The sequence below is a fragment of the Gadus chalcogrammus genome, chromosome 10 (assembly GCF_026213295.1).
Source record: "Gadus chalcogrammus isolate NIFS_2021 chromosome 10, NIFS_Gcha_1.0, whole genome shotgun sequence".
NCBI classification, from domain to species: domain Eukaryota; kingdom Metazoa; phylum Chordata; class Actinopteri; order Gadiformes; family Gadidae; genus Gadus; species Gadus chalcogrammus.
In genome coordinates this window covers 15,068,007-15,089,439 of record NC_079421.1, presented here as the reverse complement: position 1 = coordinate 15,089,439, position 21,433 = coordinate 15,068,007, and the positions used below count along the sequence as shown (strand labels likewise).

Genomic DNA, 21,433 nt, shown 5'->3' with positions numbered 1-21,433 from the left:
CCTCCCACCGGTACTGTCCCCATGTGTATACACACATGTCTGCATGGCTTCAGCGGGATGACTCTGATCTCTCTGTTGTTGTGAGTGGAGATTTCGGTGAAGGGAGTATTGTCTTTGTCTTCTGTCCCGGCCCCAGCTGGCTTATTAAAGCAAACACCACGCTTTAAGTCGCCTAAAACAACTTTTCTGATGTTAAAGAAAGAGGGGGGGGGGGAGTTAGAAACAGGCAGTGTGCATTAGGGTGTGAAGTTGAGTCACTGTACTGAAGGACATTAGGGGAGGGAAAACATTTCTCAGTGTTGTATGACACTGGAGTACGAGTGAGTCAACAAACGTAAATATGGTCGCTCAACACACGAACACACACCCACACACGCACGCTGGCACATGCACACACACACACACACACACACACACACACACACACACACACACACACACACACACACACACACACACACACACACACACACACACACACACACACACACACACACACACACACACACACACACACACACACACACTACTTGAGCACACAGCTGGTGTTTATGGAGGCTGTGGCTGACATGCTTCTGTCATGATGGAAAGGCCAGATGTATACATACTCAAGAGAGCAAAAGAAAGTCGTTCCCTAGAGCACTCGGGCCTATTGACACCACTTATACCTTATATACTGCAGCTTGTCGTCTTGGCAACAAACAGGGCTGAGCGATCCCAAAGACGTGTCCATTTTGTCGATGAGAGCCCGTCAATATTCATGCCAGGGTAACCCGAAGCCTATACTTAGTTGCACAAAAAATAATACAAATGTGCATCTGCAAAATCTGTGTCTAGGCACAACGGCGAAAACGCTGGGGAAGGGTCAGATTGTACTGATGTGAAGTACTGTGTTTCTACTGCGTCAGTGGATGATGCATCGAACGCCACTGAGGATGAACGGATACTTACTTGTTTGTTTCCTCCTTCTATTGATGTAAATAGATGGCGTGCTGCTCTCCGTATAACTCATGGAGCCGGAGTCATAAATAACCTGCTCATGTAAAGTCGCTTAATTATTCTACTTTGTCACTTCAATGGCTCATACCAGTTGACACATTTAGGAGATATAGAATAGAGGCATTCATCAAAGAAATTATGAAGAACACCTGCTGAGGGCAGATAACTTGTGGCTGTACTTTAAAACCGTTCTGGATTCCACGAGGGATACTAATCTCAACGTAAAGCCAGCCCACCTCTCACCCATGTGCAGCCCAATGGGAGGCTGACAGATAATAGAAACTGTGTGAAACACCGGCCGGCATCAAAGGTAAGTGTGAGCAAAACGATTAGCCCTAAGCGCCTGCTATACAACAGAATGAAATTCTGTCTTGTGTCTTGTCTTTTATTGCTGCTAAACTTCCTGTTTTTCTCCATCATGTCCTTGTTTCTCCAGTTTCCCTTTTTCATGGACAGGGCAGGACATGTTGCCCTGAGTGCGTTTCCTTGCACCTCTATAGTTTTGTCTGTGATGGGTCACGTGTCATGAACAGGAAAAGAGGATCAGAGTATAAACAAAACAAAATGAACCGTATTCTGGATTTAGCCTGGGGTAAACTGTGGGAGTCTTTTAAGAAATACGTTTTTCCTTTATAACGTTGCTGAAAAGTGGACATTACCCTTGATTAGAAGGTTTCCATCACTTAACATTTGCCAAACTTTATGCTATTTTTACACAGTTAATTAGAATACCCAAAGTACGTCAAAATCAGGGAATGTACCGCAGACAAAAAGTACACCACGTACCTCCAACAGTTACATTTAATGCCTGCATAATCGTTTAGCAAATTATATGCAAATTGGGCTGAATTGGGACTTAAAAAAAAAAAAAAAAGAAGCTATTGAGTTATTAGCAACCCCGAGCGTAGGTGACAAAAACAAGCCTGCAGTTGTTTCAGTGTCCCCGTGTGAGTATGTGTAAAGGCCAGGGCCGTCGGCCTCTGAAATAGCCGCCGTGTCCGGCAGGAGAGGGGGGGGGGCAGCCAGAAGGGCAGCCAGGCCACGGAGCAGACCTGGTCTCTGGGATGTGGAGTCAACCAAGCCCCAGGGCTCCCCTCCCCTGCCTCTACCTCAACCTCTCTCGCTCTCCCTCTCCTGCCTCTTCCTCAACCTCTCTCGCTCTCTCTCTCTGCTCACACTCTCTCTCAATGCTACCATCCATCTCCGCCCACCCAGCAACCCACACACACACACACACACACACACACACACAGTACTCCCCCGCACCCATCTGAAAGGAATAATGGAACAAAACAACAATAACTCACAATCTATTTCCTCAGTCAATTGGACACAAGGCCACAGCGCCTGAGTCAGGCAACAGACTGACTGGCACGCACGCTTTTTGATTTCATTGTTAGGAAGTAAGATGACATTCAGCGCGTCCCTGTTCTCTGCGTTATTAGGATTCAGGACTTTTTCCTACTTCCTGTCCGAACAGGGATTTGCAACATAAGGATGCATGGCGTACGGCCATCTGGGGCACGTTTCCTATCCGACTCAATCTTCTTATACCTGCCTCTCAGGCACACCGGACAGTGAAGGCTCTTCCTCTGTGACCGGCTATTTTCACCAGTCAGCACTTTTTTATGACTTTAGATGATATTTGTTCCCCCCTAGTTGGGGGCAGGGGCAGGGGGGGGAGGGGCAAGAGGGGGGAGGGGTAGGGGGGGGGCGGAATGAACCTGCGGTTAATACTTGATGGAATATTACCGGATAGCTGCAGGCACTGCTGTATCGACTTTCAATCTTTGAATTAATTTCCCTCCTCGCTGATTGATTACTAATGTGGAGTAGATGGGGTGATTTTGATGGCACAATGGTCGACTCGTTTGCTGAAAAACCTCAGAGCACGCTGTGTTTGATCTTATGGGTGCAGGATAACGACCATGTTGCTATGGCGGCGGCTGCCTCAGACATCCTTTGGTACCTGGGTGAATGGCAGCGCTGAAGGCAAGGTCAACGGTGCAAGTTGTCAGCAGTTCACCAAAAGGCGAGGTTGAAGGCCTCGGGAGAGTGAAACACATTTTCATTAGGCCGTGCCAATATGTTCTCGTTCCCATGAACCCGATTGAATCATAGCATAGGAGTGTTATTGGTGCTCTGTTAAAAACCTACACTCATTCAATAAGCAATCACCCAGCTGCTGATGCACCAGGTGCAGGTGCTGCCCCAGAGGAGAGTCCCAATAGTAATAGCCTTTAAGCTTCTTTTTAACACCAGTAAGTGAAAGAAATTAGGCTCAGTATTGCTAAGAAAACACAAACGGTGGTGTAACATCCCGTCGATGCTGGGGAAGGGGAGATTTTGACCCTTTGCAGGTGTGGCACTACATGCAATAAGTTCTGGATAGGCTGACAGGAGAAGGGGTCCTCGTGAGTTGTAATAGGCCCTTTAAACAGCAGTCCATTTTAACATGTTATTGCAGGGTAGAAACAGGTGTTATTTATAATGGCCCTGATTTTGGGGACGAAATTAATTTCATCAATTACACCTGTGTTTACGCTGCCATGAAGTGTCAAAATGGCTTCTGTGAAAAGGGCATGTCGATCCACTGCGGTCTTCCGACTTCAACTCTTTCATTTGAATGGAGTATGGAGGTGATTGCCATGCAAATGGGAGTTTCTCAGCCATATTCCAGTTCAACCACAACATACATGGGAGTCCAAAAGAGAACTTTAATCTCTTAGTGATGCAATTACAGGTGACGCAATGAAACTCCCAGTGGAAAACTGTTCACATTCTCCAATTTCAAGGACTCAATGTCAAGGAGTCCAACACAAACTAGAAGCTGATCAAGGGATGTATTTTTGATATGACTAACACCAAAAATCAATACCTCTGCATGCTGTTTGAGGAATGAGAAAGAGGCGACGATAAAGAGACTGATAATGCCAACATAATCCGAGGAAAGTGGCTATGGCTGCCTTAAGGTGAGGCCTGTTTATTGTTCTTCAATTTAGTATGGAAGACATGCAGCCTCGGGGCCTCTTATGTCATGGGAACGGGGCTCAAGGAAGATGCTCACTGCATTGCGAGGCAAAAGAAACGTACATTTCTCTCACACCACAAGATAATACCATGCCTCAGCGAGGCCCCCTGATATGATACCATGGGAAAAGAACAGCCCTTCCTTAAACCCCATACAGTAAAATCCAGTAAATACAGTGTAAATAACGCTGTACTTATGTAAATAATAGCCACGCAACACATTGAGGGGTCAAGGGGATGGAAGCAAGAAAGAAAAAAAAACCGAAATAAATAAATAAACACAGGTGGTTTGCATTAAATGTCTGACACTCACTAGACAGTAACTTGGCCCTGGCTATGGATTCCTGCCGCTGAAGGAGATAATCCCCCCGCACCTACAACGCGCTCAGCGCATGGGTGCTGGTGTATAGATTGACCATACGCCTGCAAGCCACACGTGATGACAACATGGTTCCCGTGCACAACAGCCCGGCCGCTACAACATGCTCCCATATGTCCCACACGATGACAGCGCCGCCGCTGTTGGCATATTTATTCATCCGACTTTCCCCAGCCGGTACCGACGGCATTCCACTCTTTCTACGTGTGGCTACACCCGTTACCACCAGCCACCAGCACCACCACCCACCCTCCGCTCCCTCGCCAGTTAATATCCAAGGGCACGGATCCCCCCACCAGCTCAGAGAGGATCCCCCTTATGCGGTGGAAACCCGAGGATCACAGCCGGGAGATTGAAGGCTCACTGTTGTTGGCTGGAGCCACCCCAACCGACAGACAGTAGGTGACTACAATAACACACTTTCAGATTGTTTTTTTGGGGGGAGGGGGGGGGTAGGATGATCTGATCAAGCAGAGGTATGCACACAGAAAAAAAAACCACACACACACACACACACACACACACACACACACACACACACACACACACACACACAGAGGCACTCACACACACTCACACACGCACACACACACACACACACACACAGGCACTCACACACACACACACACACACACACACACACACACACACACACACACACACACACACACACACACACTGACCGCTAACAGCAATAACAATATTGAGCCGTCGGGGTGGAAGACACACATCATCACTCTCATTTGGATTCAGAGCTCGGCCTCTGAACTGTCTGAAACTGCTGCTTTGGTTTCTTTGGCTAATCAGTTGTTACGGTCAGTCATATGACAGCCAAGAGGGAGCGCACCCAGGGGAAAACAGTGAGTCACCAAAGCTTTAGAACTCAGTCACCTGCTTCAGGCACCCAACACCAGAACCTTTTCACTAAAACAATGTCCCCAAAATGTTTTGTTTCGTTTTTTCGGCTCTCTCCTCAGGAAGAGGAGGACGAAGAAGGAAGTGAAACGGTCTGGGATCAACATGAGGCGGAGAGACTCGAGACTGAAACATGGCCGTGCTGACCCTGTGACGACCGAGACAGAAAGTATTGTATTGAGAGTGGATAGTCCCCCCACACACACGCACGCACACACACACACACACACACACACACACACACACACACACACACACACACACACACACACACACACACACACACGGACACACACACACGGACACACCACCTCCTCCTCCAGCCCCCAAAGGCCTTAATCTTATCATTGCAGGAAATAAACTCATATTTATTGCATTTTCAGCGACCACCTTGGTATTCTCCTGTTATATCATAACTGAATAGAGTTGCTTCAGTTGCAGCAAACCCCATTAATCCCAGCGCTTGTCCTATGAGGACAAGCTTCCTCGCTGATACCTACTACCTACTACCTAGCCTACTAACTTTATTACATAATGACGATGCTAATGATTTAAATGAGGATGAGGAAGAGGCGGCGGAGGAGGAGGAAGAGAAGAAGTAGGAGGAGGAACTGGTTAAGGAACTGTGACGTGGGACAATTACTCTCTTGGCGTTGCTTTGTAGATTCTATGCATTTATATGTGAATGAGATTTATGTAAATGGTTAAGTCGTGATGTTAATAAAAAGTGGCAGAATAATAGTATGCAAGCACACTAGGATGCAATAATATATGCTTTCATTGATAGTATCGTAATATCATAGCAATACTAAATCAGAAATCGACTATAAATATTAGTACATGTCCCATATCCTGTCATGGTAACACACATCGAGTGTGAGTCATAGCCTGAATAGAGTAACAGCCAATCAGCACCCTGGGTGGCCATATGGTCTATCTCTTCCTCCAAAAAAGAGCCCCAGCTGTTCAGCAGCAACTCGTGGTGAATGTACGATCTACTCCGAACCTCGGGTTCAGCTTCAAGTAAAAACTGCGAACTTGGGGTTATGTCGATGAATACATGCATTGGTTCCATATCACCTGTGGGCCTACTTAATCAATAGTAAGGGATACAGTCAATAACTCGAACGCACGCGGTGTGTATGGTCGCCGCCTGTTCACGAGGTCAACATTAAAGGAGTTAAGAGGTCTTAATTTGTTGCAGTTCTACGCTCCTTCATTATGTCACTCCCTAACCAAAGGAATTACCAAAAACAATTTGCAAATCATATACCATAACACTTTCTCCATCAACTCCCCATCACATTTGACACATGTTTAACATAGGCCTAGCTAATATTCGGGAAATTATTAATTTTATACATATTTTTTTATATGTAGGCATATAACATAGCCTATATTAAAACATACAACAGGAATACAGGACATCTGCATGGACTTGGTCAGGATTCAATGATTTGTATGGTCATTTAGAGATTGACGCGTTAATAAATTAACGGATTTTTTTTTTAATGCAAGAGACGCCTGTGGAATGATTCTGATGACCAGCGAACATCATATGTTCCACTTTAGTATCGAAGGACAGCGTCTGATCAACAAAACAGCTCTTCCTCCTCTGCTCTGACATGCAATAAAAACTTTTCACTCCAAAAACTTTCAAGAAGTCATGCTCACCTGAGGCACACGCAATTACAATCCAAACTCGACAGAAAAACGTTGCATCTGTCTTCATTTCCAAATTTCCAGTTGGCAGTGGTAAGCCAATATTTACTTTTATGTAATATTATTTTTTAAATCCTAAATCTTTGTGTAGTCAACCACTCTAGAAAGGCGGGAAACGCTGTGGAAAGTCGCTTTAATAGTCCGCGTCTGCAAAACACTCTTCAGGTGAACTCCAGGCGAACGATGCGTCCCCCACTCGGCTGCTGGAGAGAGGATGTGCGAATTCCGGAATGGTAAGAAAAAGAAAAGCGTTTTCCTGTCAAATGGATGCACAGGGCAGTGAATGGGGTTTACAATGATTTCCCTTTCCCCTGCTCGTGACTGGAGCATGCACACCCACCCCTCTAGTTCATAAAACAAGCAACTAAAGTCGGTGTGTGTGTGTGTGTGCGTGTGCGTGTGCGTGTGCGTGTGCGTGTGTGTGTGTGTGTGCGTGCGTGCGTGCGTGTGTGTGTGCGTGTGTGGGAGAGGTGGCATATTCATGACTAATTTTCTTCCTGGTCTAAAGATAACATTTAAATCATGGCCACCTAATCGTTCAGAGTGGTTTTAATTAAGCCTACACAATATCATACTGAGTTGTTTCATAGAGCTGTCTATCTTTGGGCACCAGAATGTATATGGCTTAATTTCCAAAATTATAATTTATTTTTTTACCTTTTTCTATGGATTATTATTGATCCATTTTAAAGGTTAACTACAGCGGGACACAGTTCTAAAGAACAGCAAGTACCAGCAATTTAACTTGGAGATTTTACCCTTACAGAGGCCAACAGATGATAAGGTATCTTATACCTTGGTCATGGAACAGGCTATGGTGAAAGATGTGCAGTAGAACTTTCATCAAACATCTCAAATTACTGCCTGGTGTTTCAAAGATCATTTTAACTCATAAAACCATTTATATACTGTGAATTGCCATGTTTAATGTGGTGTGACAATTGTGTTGGCGAGCAAATCTTTCAAATGTAAAAGCATGGCCACACATGCATAAAACCTGTACTTAAACAACCCGTGTGTGTGTGTGTGTGTGTGTGGGTGGGTGTGCGTGTGTGTGTGCATGTGCCTATGTGTGCGTCTGTGCTTGCGTGTGTAAATGCACCCATTTTGCTTCACATCTTTATAAAGAAAAAATGACCACGATCACCATTCATACCTGATCCGTTGAGCAGATACCACTACCCTTTTGTTCTCAAAACTCACAGGGCTGAAAACTGATAACATAACAAATTACGTTTCCAGAATGAGTGCAATTCTATCTTCCTTCCCACCTAATGGGCCGTGCTATTTATTCATTTTAATGGGTTTGTGCTTTGGTTGAATAAACTGAACACAAGTCATCCCTATAAATGAGTTCTTATGTGACGGGCTAAAAGTCGGGCTAAAAGCAACGAATGAGCAGCAGCATGGAGCAGAAGGAACATGTCGTGTTTGTGTGGGCACACCACTACCCTTCTCATTTACAGCCGTCCACTAGCCTGGCCCTGAAAATCAATGTTGTGATTGACTGGATGTCATTAAAAAAGGGTTATTGCACACTTCGCTCCGAGAAATAAAAACAGACTTCAACCTGTGGCCTGTCTGGCATGCTGCGGGGAGTTCCAACGTTCAATTACAAATATAACAGAGCTGATCGCCAGAAAATAGAGATGCTGATCATGTATGTCAAAACAGACATCTGACCATCCAAAAGTTAAGAAATGTTGACTGAGGCAACTCTGGGAGTGAGATGAAAGTGGCGGGTATAATGCAGCTTCGCTCCTGGGAGGGTGAGGGGGGATGCAGGGGGGGGGGGGGGGGGAACTAAAACAGCTCAAGGACTCGTCCTTGAAGGGCCACCAGTCCATCCGGCCTACCCTCTGCAGGAAACACATAACGGATCAACTGGTGCCATCCTAGGAAGGATGTGGAAAATACAGGCAACACACTCACTTACTGGCCGCCACTCATTCACATGCTCCTCTCCTCAACTACCATGCAGGCTGCGACGGGCTACTTTGATGTGACTGAAAAGGCTTGGACGCCGTGGTTAATGTTTGGAATGCGGCCCCCACCCCCACAGTGAATGAAACAATCACAGGTCATGCTCAGTTAATATAGGTAGAATCTGTCATGCACGTTGGATGTCACCTTATACATCGTAAAACGAGAAGGGCCCTAATGTGCACAGCGTAACATCCGTAGTGGGTCGGCAGACTGATAATAAGTGTGGGTTTTATTCACTGCAAGAATGAGTCCAACCTCATTTCTTCGTCATTTTGCCAGAATCCTTGATTTAATTGCAAAATAGAATTCTTTAATTCCATTGACTAAAGGTCAGACTCTAAGCAACAGCAACTCACAGAGTAAGCCCGAGTTACTTTTCATTTGTTCCATTTCAACACTATGACAGCGACACGGCAAGAGAAAGAATTCAAGGTCCGTTTTTAGACAGTAGTTGTTTTTAGTCTGCAGTAAATGCTGCCATTCATTCAGAGCATGCTGCTTCCAACGGAGGCCCACGTATTCAGTCTGGACAGTCGTCGTACTAGTTTTCCAGTCTGGAGGAGAGGACGCCACAGTATCCTGCACAGTTTTTCCCCCAGAGGCCCGTCAAGCAGCCCCCGACTCTCTCACTGTTTGTCTGACCTCTGACCGGCCGAAGGGAAACAGGACATTGGTGCGTTCGTGTGTTTGGAGAGATAACCACAGGACAAGGCCCATCCTCGCAGTTAAAGTGTCAGGGATGGCTCAGATGTGTTCAGAACATCCACACCAGGTGCAGGTCTGTCAGGGTTCTCCCCCACCCATCACACGGACACGTGCGAGCACACACACACAGGACGCTTTATTGTTCAATCTTTTTGTGCGATCCACTTTGTCATCCTTGCATATTTCAAGCAAGGTCACCCGAGAGTCATAGGCCTGAGGGAAAAAAAGCCCATATTGTGTAAGTGAAGTGCATTATGTGTATTAATATTGTGTGGGCATTGATCTTTTATGTCATCTCAATGGTGGGATTTTCCAACTGATTTTAATCTATAATATTATTATTTTCTTCAACTGATGTGGGGCTGCACTACTTGTCATGCAAAGGTCTTGGAAATGGTTAACATTTCACTTTTGAACACATTTGGCAGTGTTCAGTGCAGAGCAAATAAAGATTGAGATGGGCAGCAACAATAATGAGATAAACAACTCAATAATGTTTGATTGATTTTCTGTAATAATAATAATAACGTTGAATAGTTTGCAGTTAGCATATAAATTGGCGCAAGGAAAAGGTACCCAAAAGTCAATACTTTGCAATCATAATTTTCTTAACCAAATCTTCAAGTCAATCAAAAAAAGGCAATAAAGTAAACCAAGGACATTTAACTTGCTAAACCACCAAGCATTGAATGAGACGACTAATAATAAAAAATATAATATAGTGATCTAAATAGTTTTGCAAAGGTCTGAAACGCTTCTAATAATATTTCAATGGTTTCAAAGTTTTTCTATGGGGATTTTATTCAATACACGCATGCATTGAGTCCACTGTTTGGCCGAATAATGGTCATTAGCAGCCATTATATTAAAAGAACATTGACAAATCAGTGGAATGTAATTACTAGTGTTTGGTAAAGCGCTGAAGCACTTTAACTATAATTGGCTTTTAGAGTTTGGCAGGCCACACAACGCAGCTTATTGTCATACAATTTAGGTTAAGCACAGCATCATTCGTTTCCCAGTCATCCTAAAATGTTCCATTGTTCGCTTTCCGATGCAAAAGGGATATATATATAGCAAAGTCTGCCAATGAAGAGACAATTAAATCAAATGTCCGGATAATTGAACAATGAGATGAGAAGCTATGCGAGCTGTTGGCTCATCACATGGCAGAATCAACAACATAGGCTCTAACAAGGAGTACACCATTGACAACAACAACAGTAGCAACGCTGCTACGGCTACGCATGGCTACAAAGGCACTTGGTTACGAGAGCTACGGGACACCTCGGTCTGGTCACGCCTCTGCTTCCCCAGCCGGACCGCACTCAGACCACCAGAGAGACGGGGAGGTGATGGATGAGCTGGATGGGCTGCGGCCTCTGGCAGTCGTCGGCGATGCAGGGGCTGAAGAAGGGGTACACCTTGCCCCTGGGGCCGTCGGCGAACGAGTGCAGGAGGCTCATGTTGTCCGCGTCGTAGAAGGACACCCGCCGCTCCTCGCAGTCCAGGAACACGCCGACGCGCCGCGGCGGCGCCAGCGAGCGCGCCGGCAGCCGTGTCCAGGGCTGCGTCCCCGCCGAGTACTCGTCGCCGTTACGCAGCCTCAGGGTCCAGTAGCCGCTCTCGGGGCTGAGCTTGACGCGGGCGCCCCGGTCCACCGCCTCCGACGCCACGCCCAGGTCCCACTTGAGCTTGCTGCCCACGCCCACCTCCCAGTAGTGGCGGCCCGAGCCGAAGCCCTCGGCGGCCAGCACGTTGACGCACTGCAGGAAGCGCTTGGGGCTGGGCTTGTACGGGACCGGGCCGCTGCCGGACTCCACCGCCACCGTCTTGTCCCTGGAGACGTAGACGCTCGGGTGGGCCGTGTCCATGTCAAAGGTCAACGGGGCCGGACCTATGAGGCGTGGGGAGGTAAATAAAGGCTTGAGTGACAGCCAGGTGATAAGAACGGATTATAATCTCTGAGTCCGATAAGACTCTGCGTCATTGTCATCATGTAAAACATTGATTAATGTCCTCCAATGTGGGTGTGTTATGGTCGGCCGGTAATTCTACCTCCTGTACGGAGGATCCCTCTTTGTTCTCATTGCTTATTGTACACGCAGTTGTTATTCTTTCATGCAGCTGCCTAAGAGGAGCAAACCCCTGAGGGGAAAGCATTACCTGGTTTTAAAGACTTGAACATCTTCCTCCACGTGATGTACTGTAATGGCGCTGTGTATTTGACGCTAAAAGCATTCATATCTAGCTCCGGCGCCGCGTCCACCTGTACACACAGCCTGGCGAAATGCAAACAAACGTTTTCAGGTATGCACGGGTCATTTGTTCACAGGGCAGTTGTCACTACCTACCACACAAATGGAAAAGGCTAATCATTTAAGTGTGTCATGTGTGAGTGCAGGCCAAATACTTGTCTATCAAACATAATGTCATTATTGCTTACCTTATCTGTGGCAGCTAAGAGACAGAGGAGGATGAGGAGGGAAAAAAATAAGATTTACACTGCATTAGTGCTATTCTGAAATGAGACAAGCGAAACTGATTGCAAAATTGAATTATCCAAACTGATAATATAATAGTAGGGGGTCTCGTTTGAACAATACACAAATGATTCAGAAAGAGTAGACCTCCTTATCTACCAAGTTTATTCTACTTGACGTAGCCCTTCTTAATGCATATTGAATGGGGATTGTGTGTAGGAGTGTGCACAATCACGCACACAGTGTGTCCTGGGTTTGTCCTCTGTGATTCCATATGTACAATGTCCTTGCGTCTGAGATTGGATTTATTGAATGCATTATTATAAAAAACGAAAATGCATTGGCTATTATAATATCACTCCAAACTGATTTTCTAGTACATAGCGGAGGCCTGTACGGGGTTAACGCTCACCTCGGTCGGCGTGGTGTTCTCGCTGGCGGCGAAAGCCTGCTGCAGCGCTCTGATGTTCTGCTCCAGCTCCTTCACCGCCTCCCGGCTGTCCTCCAGGTGGCGCTGCAGTTTATCCGTCACCTCCCGCTGCTCCCGCCTCATCTGCTCCAGCACGCAGGCTTCCTCCTCCTGGAGGAACTGCTGCAGGGCCCTGAACTCGCACTGGACACGGGCTTGAAGCTCGGCTCCCACCCTCTGGGGCAAAGGAAGAGAGATCCACGGCTGGTGAAGGACCTGCAGTATACTGTGGCTCCATCCAATTACCTGATGCAAACCCACAGCGCTGGCGAGTTGACCGGACCCTGTGTGCTGATTCAAGGGGTATGGGTGTTTTGTCCTTACGATACAATACTAATTAAAACTTGCAGCCAATCCAATGGCCGCCTAAGGTAATATAAGAGGTCTTGTTAACTCAATTTGGACATTAACCAAGAAACCCTGCAATTTTCCAAGTTAATTGGGCAAAGCGTCGATATTTAGTTTTAATTTCAGAGGCTGCAAAACACATCTCGAGTCCGAGGTCACATAATTGGAGTTAATGATGCACAGAATATTCAGAACATCACTGAACACACAAGCAAGTGTGATATTTAAAGGGCCATGTTGGCAACAGATAGGTGCGTGTTCATTTGTGAACACCTGCTTTATGCATTGAAGCACTCACTTTATCAGCAAGCATCACCCAATATAGCCCTTAGGACTGATATGAGCAATCTTATCTGTTAAGTGCTGCCAGCCCTTGTGGCCACACAGACCAGTGTACCTTTATGGTGTCCATCTTCTCTTGGTCCCTGTGGATTATGTTGAAGAACTCTTCCTTCTTCACGAGATGGCTTTCCAATGACTCCTTCAGTTGTTTCTGATTCAACAAATTGAAGAAGCAAGAGGTAGCAAAACAACATATGCATAATAACAGAACATATTGTACCGTTATATTTCCTTTGGGCACAGTCATACAGTCATCATGCATATTTATGATACAGTTAGAGAGAGGAGAGGAGAGGCAGTTGATCTTCGCTCTTAGCAATTCATGGGAGGGATATCGCAGCTACCAATGTATTTAATTGACTGAGATAGTGTCATCTACACTGTTCTGTAAATGAGCAAAATAAACGTTATCAGCTGTGGATGGACTGCCATTGGCAGTGGACTGCCAAGGTGGACTGCCATTGACTTCAACTGTATTGATTATTCCAGTTCACAGGATTTAGAGTCTTGAGCTTGCGGGGCAGCTGGATTTGGGAGATTAGGATCACGCGAGAATCCATTTTGCCAGGCTTCAAGTAATGAGCTTGTGGCCGAACCGCAGGGGTTCGGACCAATCAGTGTTCAATGAGGAACTACAGGATCTGTGTGATACGTGATAGACAGATGGTACATTCAATCACATGCCAAGTATTTTTTTTTAAAGTTCCTGCCCTTTCCAAAGTGTTTCCAAGGACAACATCCCATATGGTTCTGTATAAAACCATCTGCCGTGTCAGGTTAATGAAGACCTGCTTCAAAGCTATACGTCAACTGACATTTAATCTGTCAGCCTATACTTGGAAATCACTGAGAATTAACATGCACCAGGCACCTGTCAGAAATCCAATTAGAGCTGAATACATATACTCTTTATTGCTGGCAAATGTGAACAAAGTTTAACAATAGCCCACCTCTATATTCATTGTGTAGCTGTCCGGAGAGCTGGCTCTGACCTTCTCCACCATGGCCGTCACCAAGTAGTTGGTGTGAAACTGTTTGGAGCTGAACTCCTTGCGGCACTGGGGGCAGCTCACACAACCCTGCACCCCTCTCCAGTACCTGGAGATGCAGTTCTTGCAGAAGTGATGCACGCATGGAAGCATGACAGGATCTCGAAACAAATCACAGCATATTGCACACGTCAGGTCCTCCCGTAGACTGCCTCTTTGAGACGCAGCCACCGCCATGGTGCTCAGATGGTGTCTTGATGTGGAGATATAGTGGTGACAACAGTCCCCTGGTCGGAGAAACAATTGTTTTTTAGAGATGTAATACTCTCAACACCCACGGCATATCCTGCAGGAGAGACAGGGTAAACAACACGTTGAAGCGGACAACTCGACTCTATCCACGTAGGCCTAAATTATGCTAGCTGCCGAAAGCGAAAGTACTTGGGAGTAAAAAAGGTTTGGGGGGCATGCTCATGGTCGACCACGCGATAGCGTGCTTTATTGCGGTGTCAACAAGTTAATGTTTTGCACGACAGGGGTTGGCATTTGATGCCATAACAACAAAGCAAGTACTGGACGCGTTGTCCAAGACACAGCCAGTTGAGCCTAAAAATGAGCGAGCCAAGAAGCGAGGCTAATGATCGAACATGTGGGAATACAATGCGTTATGTTGCGCTTTTAACTTACTGACCGAGTTTTGCCACCCAGAGTGTCCCTATCTTTTCCTTTGCTGGGGAGTTGGAGCGCGCAGCTGCTTCAGGTTGGAACAAAACAGGGAACACTGTGTACTGTACGGGACACGCCCCCCGAGTACACCGCGTCTTCTGATTGGTCTACACCTCCGATTGTCATGCGTTCCAAAGTAAACACACACACTGAATTCCATTTCACCCTCTAGTCGTGATTCTTCAATAATGCACCAACCTGTTTATTTCTCTGTAGGCTGATCGGACAGGTCAGTCAATTCAATTTTGTTCGCATAGCCCTTAAACACGGTTAAATTCTCAATGGGATTTACTGCCCTATATTTATGACACCCTTGCCCCCAAAGAGAAATAAATAAAACCCTTAATTAACAAGGTAGCCCACTCGTGTTCCTTAATCAGTTATACTATAGTGTCATGCATAATTCAATCAGCAGGCTTAACAGGAAAACAATAATATACACATGGGGAATCTAATTAAGTGTCTTATTTTTGCAATCAAATATCCACAGGTGTCCCTGTGATCTCTTGCATGTGGAAAAAAAAAACAGTTAAGCTTTAGAGGTGAATACAAAGCAAAAGAGAGGCGGAGAGCGATACAGGCTTCTCCTTGATCATACTCACCTGAGTCTCTCTCTCTCTCTCTCTCTCTCTCTCTCTCTCTCTCTCTCTCTCTCTCTCTCTCTCTCTCTCTCTCTCTCTCTCTCTCTCTCTCTCTCTCTCTCTCTCTCTCTCTCTCTCACTCACTTTCTCCCACTGCCTGCCTTTGAAATGAAGGAGGAGAATATCGTATTTGTGTGAAAAGTAGTGTATTGTCCGTAAAGTCTATTTACCTAGTCGGTGCATGAGAGAGGCGCCACAATGTTCTCTATAGAATCAGGAGAAATGCAAGGAATCATCGGATGGAGAGCTGTGATGCATTTGCTGTTGTCACAGTGATCATTGATTTCAGGAGTCTTGAACAAAGTCCTTATCATTGGCACGGCGAACAGGGACTGGCTGTCTCTCCCCCGTCTCCACATGTCATGGGGTAAATACACGCAGATTGGTACACACAACGATGAGTGTTTTGTCACGAGGCACCAACAGACGCACATTTTCCTTGTGCCAACTGTTTGATTTGAGGCAGTGCAGTGATGTTGTATTGCAGCCTGTTCACACCATTATTTCCGTTTTACTGGTTGGTATATATTTCTAGTCTTCTTTTCTCTTTTGTGCACCATCTTGACTCGAGCCAACCGGTAACCATGGATATGATTCTGGGGTCCCAGTTCCCACCTGGGGGCTCCCTATCCCCGCTAAGTAGATCAGTGGTATTGGCTGGACAAGGAAAGGTTGGATGAAAGAGAGCAGATCCTGATGTAGCCTTCGGGTCTTTCATCAAACGCAATGCGATCGCCCGTGAGTCAATCCGAAGCGTAACACGTTCACATGTGTGTGAACATCAATCAAACCCAACATGTCCTGTATAAACCAATGAGCTAAAAGTCCCTCTCCAAGGCCCTCCAAAACCCATTGCATTCATTTTTAGATCACAGTTGGGAATAGGCATGTATTGAAATGCAATTAGGGGCCGACACTAGATTGCTCTTGTCATCTATACTGTGAGGGTGACTCAGAGAGGTTCTCATGAATAAGTCCATAATTGGAAAGAAGTTGTTGTGGTGGATGATATGGTAATGTCAGAGGGACACCGAAAAAGAAGGACTACAATCCAATCTGTTCAGTTTTCATTGTCCATAAAGAGCAGCCTTCGGTTTCACCTACCCCCCCCCCCCCCACCCTATAGAAAGTTGAGCACTGTGAAATGTTTTCTGTTTGACCCGATGTCCAACATGCACTTTGTAGAAATAGATATAAAGCTGGCTCTCTGCGTTGGTTAGACAGAGCTGCATCAGGATCTTCAGTGAAGTGTCATAAAAGGAAAAGCCTCAGTGGAGGGTGTTGTCTTGGTAATAAAAATTAACCAAAAGACTAGTAGATGTGCGCGTCACTGCTTCAGATCTTGCACAATGGGTAACGGAGAAGGATGGATACGACAATGCATCAATAGTATACACTACAGACACAATATCTAATGGAGCCATCCTAAAGTTACTGGGTAAAACCTTACAATAACGGTACATTAATAAACCATTCATTTACATTAGTTAATGCATAATATGTAGTAGGCCTATGATATAGCATTAGCATATGGGTTAAGGTTAGATGATTAGGGTTAGGGTCAGGGTTCACCTTTATATGAACACCAATAGTAAACATGATAACCATTAGTAAATGAGACCGGTTAACTGTTCATTAACTGTTGGTCAATGCTTATTACTACTAATGTTAATTAAAATGTCATGAATGTACCTTTAATGCAAAGGGTTTGCACTAACTGTGATTTCATGAATGACATGATTTCCGTGATCCCTCTGCCTCGCATCCTCAGCATCCTCTCGGTGCCATAGACCTAACGCAAGAGCGCACAGTCTCACCAAAATGTGCACTCAACACACTTTGGGAGGAGCTAAGGGTTCGTTCCCTCTTGTTTCGCACCTTGCGAAAGTCGAGGTCCTTCGAAAGGGAAATATAGTGCGAAAAGGTGAGTTAATGAATACACGGGATGGATGCAATAAATGTGGAAAGACTTAATGCGAACGCGCTTGCCAGTCGCTTTGGAACCCTTCTGTCATCGGCTTGGTGATTGTCTGTCTGTGCGCGACCGTGTGGGTGCGTAGTCTATAGGTAGTATGGCGTGCGTAATTTTGATGTGGTAGAAGCTGGCGGTGAATATTGCTCCGGATTACTTAATGTAAGGTATACTACTTGGCTGAAAGACACCGTTTAAAACGCATATGTACTTTGTCACAGGAATTCAATAGCTTGCAAGCAGATTAATGGATTGAAAGTGCAACATAAATTGAATCTGGACCAATTACGCATAGACCTGACACCGGCAACTCCACTGACATCAGTTCAGAATCGCACAAGAAAGACACGCAGAATTTCTGTCAATTTTTACCACTATTGGGAAGCAACTATTTGTCTTGGAAGGACTCAACTAATCTTGGTTTATTTCTCAATGGCACGGAGTGACTTCTAGTAACATGTTAGTCGGATGGCTTTATGAATCCACGTTTTTCATCTACATCGCAGGCTGTTCGATGACCCTTAATATTACTGAGTTACTCGGTGTGTTTCACCTTTGACTAATGTGGAAGTACAGGTAAGTGCCATAGCAGGTCAGATGGCAGTGACATGCTATAATTTTTGCTTTGATCATAAAATCCCTATGGTGTTAATACGTCTTCATTTGCAGGTCATTGAATGGCTCTGTTTAATGGCATGATACGTCATCTCCATTGCATGCAGTGATCAAGTGTTCAGCAATGTAAAAGGCTTTGGATTTTCAATATTTATTGATCAAATATATCAATACCCATCTTTGTATTTATTTGACCAAAGGGGCCACATTCATTATATTTAAGAACTTAATTCCCCTGGTCATAGCTAAACAGCAGACAAATCAAACAAATCTAATAATGGGAATATTATTCCAATGTCGTCGTATCAATGCAGGCATGAAAAATACAGGCAACAGAGGCTGATTATATAATGTATTCAAGGAGATCTTTTTTTGCCAGTTTTCTCCAGCTTTTGGTATCCTCAGGACAAAGATTCTCTGTTATGACAAAAATGCCACAACAATGAGCGAAGAGCGAGGTAGTTTTGAAAATGACCTTCCTGTGACTTGGATTGTCAGAAAGATAGAGATAAAGGCTTTGTACCTTTGTTAAGAAGAAGACCCCATATTTTAACCACCATTGTGTGATACTGGTATTGTTGAATATAATGTATGCAACTGCATGCTTTGTTTGCCTTTGAAAGGGCACAGTTGGTTATTAAAGCAGAAAAATTACAACAAACAGTTTTTGCATAAACTGATCTAAATTCTTGATGCTTACAGCCAAAGCGGGCCAACCTCTAACTGTGGCTTTGGAGACAGATGACACCCATGATCTTTTCTTATTTAATGCTCTCGATATGAGCAAAATGTGATAATGCTATGCAATTGAAGAGCTAAAATAGTTTTCTTCTCCCCATGTTACACCACCCTGGGAACGTGGCTATTTACAGTTAATTTGGCTCATCAATTATGGCACTTTCTGTGTCTCTGATACACCGTCGGGTGGAGGACTAATCACTGCCTTTCTTTTAGTCCTCAGGAGTGTGACCAGCTGAGAACCAGGCATCAATGAACATGAGTCCCACTGACTCATCAAACGGCACAGGGGAGGGGGCGGCCACGGAGGGGGCCACGGAGACCGTGAGCTACCACTGGATACCGGTTCCGGGTAACTCCAGCATAGACTTCCACAGACCCGATTTCGGCTCGGACATCACCAAACACCTGGGGGTCCAGATCGTCCTGATCCTGGCCTACTCGCTCATCATCCTCCTGGGGCTGCTGGGGAACTCGCTGGTCGTCTACATGATCATCCGCTACAAGAACATGCGCACCGTCACCAACTTCTTCATCGCCAACCTGGCCCTGGCGGACCTGCTGGTGGACACCCTGTGCCTGCCCTTCACCCTGGTCTACACGCTGCTGGACGAGTGGAAGTTCGGCGCCGTGCTGTGCCACATGGTGCCCTACGCCCAGGCTCTCAGCGTGCACGTGTCCATCCTGACCATGGCCATCATCGCGCTGGAGCGCTACCGCTGCATCGTCTTCCACCTGGGCCAGCGGCTCACCTGGCGCACCAGCTTCCTCATCATGGCCCTCACCTGGGCCATCTCGGCCGTGCTGGCCGCGCCGCTGGCCATCTTCCGGGAGTACCGCTACGAGGAGATACCCTCCATCGACCTGCGCATCGCTGTGTGCTCCGAGAAGTGGCCGCACGGCACCGGCCGCGACGGCGTCATCTACAGCCTGGCTATGCTGCTGCTGCAGTTCATCCTGCCACTGGCCGTCATCAGCTACGCCTACGTCTGCATCTGGCTGAAGCTCAAGAACCACGTGAGCCCGGCCACCCACAGCGAGAGCCTGCGCCGCCGCAGGAAGACCACAAAGATGCTGGCCCTGGTGGTGGTGGTGTTCGCCACGTGCTGGCTGCCCTTCCACGTGTTCCAGCTGGCCAGCGACCTGGACCTGGTGCTGCGCTTCAAGGAGTACAAGCTCCTCTACACGCTGTTCCACATCGTGGCCATGTGCTCCACCTTCACCAACCCCGTGCTGTACGGCTGGATGAACAAGAACTACAGGAACGGCTTCCTCATGGTGTTCCGGTGCACGGACAAGCCGGAGAGCTTCCACACGGAGGGATCCTTCAGGACGCGGTCGCTGCGGCGGCTCACTATGAGCAGCCGTCACTGCGCCCACCATCCCACCCCGGTGTGAGGGGTCCAGGCGTTGGGCCGTTCCCCCGTCGTTGTAAAGGAAAGACAGACCTCATGGCATTTTGTGATTTTCAGTTCATCTGCAAAAATGTATGACCGTAACATTTTGTTCTGAACACCACAATGTTAACTGAGAACATCTTGCATGTGTATATTTTTTGAATGCTGCATTCTTTGTAAAGAAATGTATTAATCTGTGAAATATGTTTGTATGAGGTATGCTATTGTTTTTATTTTTTTAAGGATTAAGGGGACATTTAATCTTATAAATTGCGTTTATACATGTCCATAAGAGGCTGTAACACTGTGCGGACCGACCGTAGTGGACATATGAATTATTTGTGTATGAAAAACTAAACTCCTTCTCTTCTGTACTGGTTGATGTATTTTCAACTATGACAACACAATAATGAACTAAACAGTAATGAGTCATGGGGGAGCAAAGAGCTCTCAATGCCACTATCAGCAAACGATGTAATAAAACACATTTGTATTCAATGACAACCAAGTAACGACATGCAAGTATTGACTCGTTGTTGTAGTATGTGTCTTTGTTTGTGTAATTGAGAACCATCAAATAAGTAGTAGGTTGTTTATATTTCATGTCGGTTAACAGTATGAAAAAATTTACATGAAGTTTGCGTACAAATATATTAAAAATATATATTAAAAAATGAACGTGTCCTATTGAAAATTTTGGGTTGCTTAGATTGCTAAGATTACTAGTATCTTCTTGCATATTGCCACATCATTTCCATGCACTTGACAGTTACACCCAGAAAAATGAACATCCTCTCAGTGTTTTTTTCTCTAACTGGTGTTGGATTCATTGTAATGAATTAATATTCTAGCTATAATTACTCGCTAACACTGTGGTATATATCTAAATGTTCATGTTTTTAGCTGTATCCAAACGTATAATTGGATACATCAATTCTACTGTTCTGTGTAATTGCAGTAATGGAAAATAGAAACAG

General features: G+C 45.6%; 3 protein-coding genes across 7 annotated transcripts in view; 1 reads left to right on the top strand and 2 right to left on the bottom strand.

Moving 5' to 3' along the window:
* The window catches only part of flt4 (fms related receptor tyrosine kinase 4), a 50,438-nt gene extending 43,072 nt beyond the window's left edge, over positions 1-7,366 (bottom strand). For both annotated transcript variants that reach the window (XM_056599964.1, XM_056599965.1), the window contains exon 1: positions 6,998-7,366. In XM_056599964.1, the coding sequence (XP_056455939.1) occupies positions 6,998-7,055 (58 nt within the window). In that variant the 5' untranslated portion in view covers positions 7,056-7,366. The remainder of the gene's footprint in view (positions 1-6,997) is intronic.
* A 1,663-nt stretch (positions 7,367-9,029) lies between these two features.
* On the bottom strand, positions 9,030-15,168 carry trim105 (tripartite motif containing 105). 2 transcript variants are annotated; one of them, XM_056600867.1, is made up of 7 exons: positions 15,055-15,135; positions 14,329-14,654; positions 13,434-13,529; positions 12,632-12,865; positions 12,183-12,196; positions 11,903-12,018; positions 9,030-11,633 (listed from the first exon to the last, which is right to left on the bottom strand). In XM_056600867.1, exons 2-7 carry the CDS (start codon positions 14,602-14,604, stop codon positions 11,065-11,067), a joined length of 1,305 nt encoding a protein of 434 aa, XP_056456842.1. In that variant the 5' UTR covers positions 14,605-14,654; positions 15,055-15,135; the 3' UTR covers positions 9,030-11,064. The 2 variants fall into 2 exon arrangements, with proteins under 2 accessions (XP_056456842.1, XP_056456843.1); XM_056600868.1 differs by having other exon boundaries at positions 9,031-11,633; positions 15,059-15,168.
* Positions 15,169-15,919: 751 nt separating this feature from the next.
* On the top strand, positions 15,920-21,098 carry npy7r (neuropeptide Y receptor Y7). 3 transcript variants are annotated; one of them, XM_056600517.1, is made up of 2 exons: positions 15,920-16,101; positions 19,276-21,098. In XM_056600517.1, exon 2 carries the CDS (start codon positions 19,312-19,314, stop codon positions 20,455-20,457), a length of 1,146 nt encoding a protein of 381 aa, XP_056456492.1. In that variant the 5' UTR covers positions 15,920-16,101; positions 19,276-19,311; the 3' UTR covers positions 20,458-21,098. The 3 variants fall into 3 exon arrangements, with proteins under 3 accessions (XP_056456492.1, XP_056456490.1, XP_056456491.1); XM_056600515.1 differs by lacking the exon at positions 15,920-16,101 and adding an exon at positions 17,569-17,658; XM_056600516.1 differs by lacking the exon at positions 15,920-16,101 and adding an exon at positions 17,569-18,282.
* The last annotated feature ends 335 nt before the right edge of the window (positions 21,099-21,433 follow it).